At 41.2% G+C, this 6,953-nt stretch overlaps 1 protein-coding gene across 1 annotated transcript; it reads left to right on the top strand.

Annotated features, from left to right (window-relative positions):
• Positions 1–236: 236 nt before the first annotated feature.
• Positions 237–6,286, top strand: LOC120383698 (olfactory receptor 8S1-like). Its single transcript, XM_039501884.1, has 2 exons — positions 237–338; positions 5,162–6,286. The coding sequence occupies exon 2, from the start codon at positions 5,188–5,190 to the stop codon at positions 6,118–6,120; it is 933 nt and encodes a 310-aa protein (XP_039357818.1). The 5' UTR covers positions 237–338; positions 5,162–5,187; the 3' UTR covers positions 6,121–6,286.
• Positions 6,287–6,953: the final 667 nt, after the last annotated feature.

Below are 6,953 nucleotides of genomic sequence, written 5' to 3' on the forward strand. Positions count from 1 at the left end.
CTGGGAGACATTAGGAACTTTAAAGGACATTTGGGGACAAGGCATGTGAAGAGGATTTTCAAGGAAATTTTAGGGGAGGGAGGAAGGGTATGTGACTGACTCCTCTGGAATCCTGCATTTTGAAGCTGCATTTTGAGCAGAGACCTATTGTCTGGCTGATTACATTTTCAAGATCTCGTCAAAGAGCTAAAATGGATAAATGAGTCACTCACAGAGTCAGGAGTTGTTCTTGTTCTGAGCTGAGGATGTGATGTACTTGAAACAGCAGGAAAAATCCTTGGTGGAGATTGAAGGAGAGCTTCTCCCAGAGCCCAGGCTGCAGTTGGGGGTGATCACTGGTAAGCTTATTAGAATATGTATAGATTCTTTTATTATTTTTAATGTTTTCTCTGGAGTGCTTTACCTTATGAATAAAACATGCTTGCTTAGAAAGAGCCATGCGGTAACTTACAAACATAGCAATTTGGATGGGCAATTTCTTTTGCCATGGGGTTACTCATGACCTGCTGATGGTGCATATAGATGGCAACCACATTGAATGGGTAAAAAGATTTTTCTATCTGGGTAGTTGTTTGATGGAATGAGTTTCTGTATCTGAAGAAGTCACACATCTGATGGGTCTTGTGCCAATGACATTTCAGCATCTTCAAGGGCCTCTGTTTGGGAGGCAGAATGTATGTGAAAACTAAGAGACAAGTATTCAATATGATAGAGATGACAACTCTGTTATATGGAGCAGAAACATATTCATTAAAAACAGCTCAGGAGAGGAAATTAAACAGTTTTCAGTGTCCAAAGTTATGACATATCCTTGACATCCATTGATTTGATTTTGTCACAAGCAGGAAGATACTTAAATAATCCCAGCAAGATACAGTCTTGCATTAGCTGAGAAGAAGACGACTGCAATGGTGGGGGTATGTGCAATGTTCAGGAGACAGTATGCTTTCACAGAAGGTTAATAAAGATAAGGAAGAAGGAAGTAGAGCACCAGTGCAACCATGAATGTGACTGAAAGATACAATTTTGTGGGATTTAAGAAACCTAAATCATCCCATCCTGACTCTTTTGAAAGGAAGAAGACTTGCAAAGGACCATTCAAGATGGAAACCCATTCCAAGTGCCACCATGGCTGTGTTAGACCCATGTGTTTCTCGTGCTATGATGTGCTGCTGACTTTACAAAGTAAACCAGCTTCAGAGACGCTTAGAAAGCCCTGCCCCAAAATACCTTATAGACCAAGTTGTTAGTGCTGAGGAGAGTTGTTAAGGCTGCTAAGTTGTTAATGCTGCTCGGTGCTGCTGTTCTTGGAGCTCCTGTGCCAGCTGCACGAGCAGGGAATGCAGCTTACCAATTCAGCAGACCTCGATTTTATTCCTAAAGAAAGACCACAGGCTCGGTTCGGTGGGAAGGCTCTCGGCCAGGTTTATTGTCAGCAAAGCATGGCACTAGTGTCCTGTCCAAGGGGTTACAGGGACACTAACACGTGTATTTCTGTGACAAGATGGGACACCAGGGTCCTGTCCCCTCGGCCGATACAAATATGCCCCTCATAGGACTTCTTCTTTTATCCAATGATACAAACAAGGGATGTTTTACACTGTAGATGCTGTTAGTTACCACCCTTATCCTGGTACCTGCTAGATAGAACAAAATATCCTCACCCATTATCCTGTCATCCCCTCCTTATTTTATGAGGGGACAGTGTGCTCTTGTACCATCTCTTAAGAATGTGTTTACATAGTTACTTGAAAAAAGAACAGGAGTACTTGTGGCACCTTAAAGACTAACAAATTTATTTTAGCATGAGCTTTCGTGAGCTGCAGCTCACTTCTTCGGATGCATAGAATGGAACACACAGACAGGGGATATTTATACATACAGAGAACATGAAAAGGTGGAAGTATGCATACCAACAGGCAGAGTCTAATCAACTGAGATGAGCTATCATCAGCAGGAGGAAAAAAAACTTTTTGAAGTGATAATTAAGATGGCCCATAGAAGGTGTGAGGAGAACTTAACATAGGGAAATAGATTCAATTGGTGTAATGACCCAACCATTCCCAGTCTTTGTTTAAGCCACAGTTAATAGTATCTAGTTTGCATATTAATTCAAGTTCAGCAGTTTCTCTTTGGAGTCTGTTTTTGAAGTTTTTTTGTTGCAAAATTGCCAGTTTCAAGTCTGTCACAGAGTGGTTAGAGAGGTTGAAGTGGGAGAACGCTCTTGTGGTAATTATACATTAAGACCAGGACCTTCAAAGGAGTTTAAGGGAGAGGAAATGTGCTGCTATTTGTGCATCTAACTCCTTCAGCTGCTTTATGAATCTGAGCCTAAATTGACTGTCACTTGGATGCATATGATAACCCAAGCCTCAATGCTCTCATTCTAAGGTACAATATATCATTGCTCAAGGGCTGACACAGCACAATGTTACTGGGAGCTTGTTACAGAGAGTGAACTCCAGGGATTGTCCCAGGGGGAACAAGACGGTATTTAAACAACTCTCAAGAATCAGCTCCTAGCTTTGTAGTCAGCTAAGGAAAAGTTCTTTGCTTCACTCCCACTGATAACCCAAAACACCTTGAGGGGTTTCACTGCTCCAGGTAAAGAATATTGGATCTCCTTGGATGCTGTATTCCAGAGACAGACAGCCTAGATAGACAAATCAATAAGGAGGTAGATAGACTAAGAAAAGAGAAAATCACAGGCCAGAATGATCTCACCATATTTATGATCTGTGCTTAAAAGGCAGGTGAGTTGATTCATATTTTTATTCCTTTTAAATTTTTGTATCCTTTTCATTTCAAAGGACCAGATTCTGCCCCTCTTATCTAGGGGGGAGTCTCTTGAGTCCCATTTACTTCTGCCTTGCTGAAGCAGTCTGCTCACACAGACTCGGTTTCAGCACAGGGACCATGGTTGGTAAAAATTATTTACTTGAATTGCCCAGCTCTCTCTTTCTCTCTCTTTCTCAAGGCAGCACTGAGATAGCTGAGAGCAGCTGTGTGTGTGTGTGAGGAGGAAGGTCAGGGGAAGGGCATTCTCTGGAAAATTCCCTTGAAATTGAATTTCTCTCTGCACAGAATCTGCCTGTGTTGACATTCAGGTTCTAGTACAAGGTCCATCTATTTGCTTAGGCATTTGTCTCATGAGCTGATAATGGAGGAAAGGTTCAGTTTCTCTCTAGGGTTGTATGGGGAGGATAATTTCTCTACTGTATGTACAGCCTGATATTCAGACATGCAGAAAATTGAGTCAAAAATCCCATTGAGTTGGAGTTTCAGTGAGTTAGGAGCAAAAGTCCCATTGATTTTCTATCAGGTCCCTCTTTTCAAAATTATGTCACTGTATCGGGATAATGTTTGATGGTCATATTCATTTCTTCCTGATAGTGTCTCTCATAACCTTCTCATAAACAAACTAGAGAAATACAACCTAGATTGAGCTAGCATAAAGTGTGTACATAGCTGGCTGGGAAACAGTTCCCAGAGAGTAGTTTTCAGTGCTTCACAGTCAAGTTGGAAGTGTATAACTAGTGGGGTCCCGCAGGGATCGGTTCCTGGTCCGGTTTGGATAATGCATAGAGAGTACACCTATAAAGCTTGAGGATAATTGAGGATAATTCCAAGATGGGAGGGATTGCAAGTGCATTGTAGGATAGGATTATAATTCAAAATGATCTGGACAAACTGGAGAAATGGTCTGAAGTAAACAGGATGAAATTAAATAAGGGCAAATGCAAAGTACTCAACTTAGGAAGGAATAATCAGTTGCACGCATACAAAATGAGAAATGACTCCCAAGGAAGGAGTACTGTGGAATAGGATCTGGGGCTCATAGTGGATCACAAGTGAAATATGAGTGAACAGTGTAACACTGTTGCAAAAAAAAGCATCAATCTGGAATGTATTATCAGGAGTGATGGAAGTGAGACACGAGAAGTAATTTTTCCACTCTACTCCATGATGATTAGCCTTCAACTGGAGTATTGTGTCCAATTCTGGGTGCCACATTTCAGGAAAGATGTGGACAAATTGGAGAAAGTCCAGAGAGGAACAAAAAATGATTAAAGGTCTAGAAAATACGACCTACGAGGGAAGATTGAAAAAAATGTTTTTGTTTAGTCTGGAGAGGAGATGAGTGAGAGGGGACATGATAACAGTTTTGAAGTACATAAAAGGTTGTTATGAGGAGGAGGGAGAAAAATTGTTCTTAAACTCTGAGGATAGGACAAGAGGCAATGGGCTTAAATTGCAGCAAGGGTGGTTTAGGTTGCATATTAGGAAAAACTTCCTGTCAGAGTGGTTCAGTACTGGAATCAATTGCCTAGGAAGATTGTGGAATCTGCCTCTTTCGAGATTTTTAAGAGAACCTGTCAGGACAAACACCAGTCAGGGATGGTCTAGATAATACTTAGTCCTGCCCTGAGTGTGGGGAACTGGACTAGATGACCTCTTGTGGTTCCATCTAGTTCTGTGATTCTTCTTCTTCTTGAAAAATCCTTATGATTGTAATAGGTAAGAATCCAATTATATAATACAGGTATTAATTTGTGTTTTCAACAAAATAGTCTAGAACAACTGACAGAGTGTAATTATTTTTCTAGATTTGGCCAGATGTCCAGCTATTGTAAATTGGCCATAGTTTCATTGTAACCAGTCTGCCCAATCCCATTCTTGTGTGACACAGCTGTAGCTCTATTGAAGTCATAAGGCCAGATTGCAGAGAGAGAATACATTCCTCTATAGCCTGGTGGCTTGAACAGCCACCCCACACTACACTGCCTCTTTTATGATGTATCCACAGAGGTACAGCTTCAAGAGGAGAGATTGAGGGAGCCTCACATCAGACTATCCCTTAGTCACAGCTGAACAGGGTATTTGTGAATACCAGTAAGACCTGATTCTCAGATTTAGGCACCTAAAGTGGTGGTTAGGTGCACACGTCCGTTTGTGAATCCAGCCTAATTTGTCTATTTAAAACACACAGATACCATCTCTCTTTCTCTCTCTCTAAATTTAGTATAGTTAAAACACACATTTTACAGAATGGAATATGATTCTGTTCACATTCATCCTATGTAACTGATGATCTCCACATACTATTTCAATTTATTTTTATGAAAAGTGTTAATTTCATTTTTTTTTCCTGGTCTTCCAGGTCACAGATTTCCTGAATAACTGACAATGAAAAATCAAACCACAGTGACCGAATTTATCCTCCTGGGACTTTCCAGTGACCCACAGATGCAGATTTTCCTCTTTCTGCTTTTTTTAGTTATTTACCTAATCACTCTGGGTGGTAATATAGTGATCATGGTGGTGATAAGAGCTGATTCTCACCTTCACACCCCAATGTACTTCTTCCTGTCTCATTTATCCTTTGTTGATATCTGCTATTCCTCGGTGATTGTTCCTAATATGTTGGTGCATTTCCTAGCAGAGCACAAAACCATAACTGTCAATAGCTGCATTGCACAGGTGTTCTTCATTTTCCTGATGGCTGCTACTGAAATTTCTATTCTCTCAGCAATGGCTTATGACCGCTATGCTGCCATCTGTGATCCATTGCATTACATGAATACAATGAACAAAGGGATCTGTGTTCATCTGGTGAGTGGTGCATGGGCAATAGGCTTCATTGATGCCCTGCTTAACACTGTTTTTGTTCTCAAGTTGCATTTCTGTGGGCCCAATCAAATCAGCCATTTTAGCTGTGAGCTCCCTTCTCTGTTACAGCTGTCCTGCACTGAGACCTTCACCAATCAAGTGGTCCTTCTTACTTCTGCTGTGGTATTTGGGTTGAGCTCCTTCCTCTTCACCCTGATCTCCTACATTCACATCATCTCCACTATCCTGAGCATACGCTCTACGGAGGGCAGGCATAAAGCCTTCTCCACCTGCAGCTCCCATCTGATTGTGGTTGGTTTGTTGTACTTGACAGCTTTTTTCCAGTACACAAAACCCAGCTCAGTCTCCTCTGTGGTGCTCGATGAAATGTTCTCCATCCAGTACAGCATCTTAACCCCCATGTTAAACCCCATCATCTACTGCCTGAAAAACAAGGAGGTGAAAACAGCTGTAGAGAAAACATTGGAGAAAATCAAATTTCTCAAGTAGTGTCAATGTTATTTAAAAAAAATAAAAAATTGCATAGAACTGTGAATAACGTGTTTTTGGAGATTCTCAGCTCAGTATCTGACATTCTGGGCCAAAGCCTCAGCTGGTCTAAATCACTGTGGCTCCATTGAACTCAGCAGGCCACATCCCCATTGGGTAAAAGAGACACTGGAGCAAAGAGGATGGGATCCTGGTATGATGTTGCACCCCATAAGGCTTTATGGAAATATGCTTATGAATGTGTATATGACATAACTGGAATATGTTTCATGCTGCATATGCCATGTAACATATCTATGTAAAGATTATGATCTACTGAATATATTCATCCTATTTGTATGCATGTGTTATTGTTGTATTTAACGTTATGAATATTGGCTGTATACTTGTTTGGTTTTTAAATAGCTTTAGTAAGGCATTTGGTCAGCTTCTTTAGAAAGGAATTTGCAAGTTAAGTGCTCTTGGAAGTCTCCAATCCACATAAATCTACATGAGGACGTTCAAGGTAGCATGTGAACCATGGCTGCTACCTGTAAGTTCTGAGTCATGCATGGACATGTGACTTTCCCATGTGACTCCAAAACTCCATCTTGTAGCTGGAATTCTACACAGGGGGAGGGAGGGGTATCCGCCCACAAGAGAGAGTCTATTTAAGCCCCTAGGAGACCCCTCCATTTTGTCTTCAGCTGGCTCAAGAGAGAGCATCTCCATAACCAATGATACCTGAAAGAAACTGGAAAAAAGGACAGTAACTACAGGTGGTGTGAGTGTTTGCTGGACCCAGACTAGAAGGAGACTAGTCTGTAAAAGCAAGCTTACTGGAACCCTTCTGA

Source organism: Mauremys reevesii, linkage group 15 (assembly GCF_016161935.1).
Source record: "Mauremys reevesii isolate NIE-2019 linkage group 15, ASM1616193v1, whole genome shotgun sequence".
NCBI lineage: Eukaryota > Metazoa > Chordata > Testudines > Geoemydidae > Mauremys > Mauremys reevesii.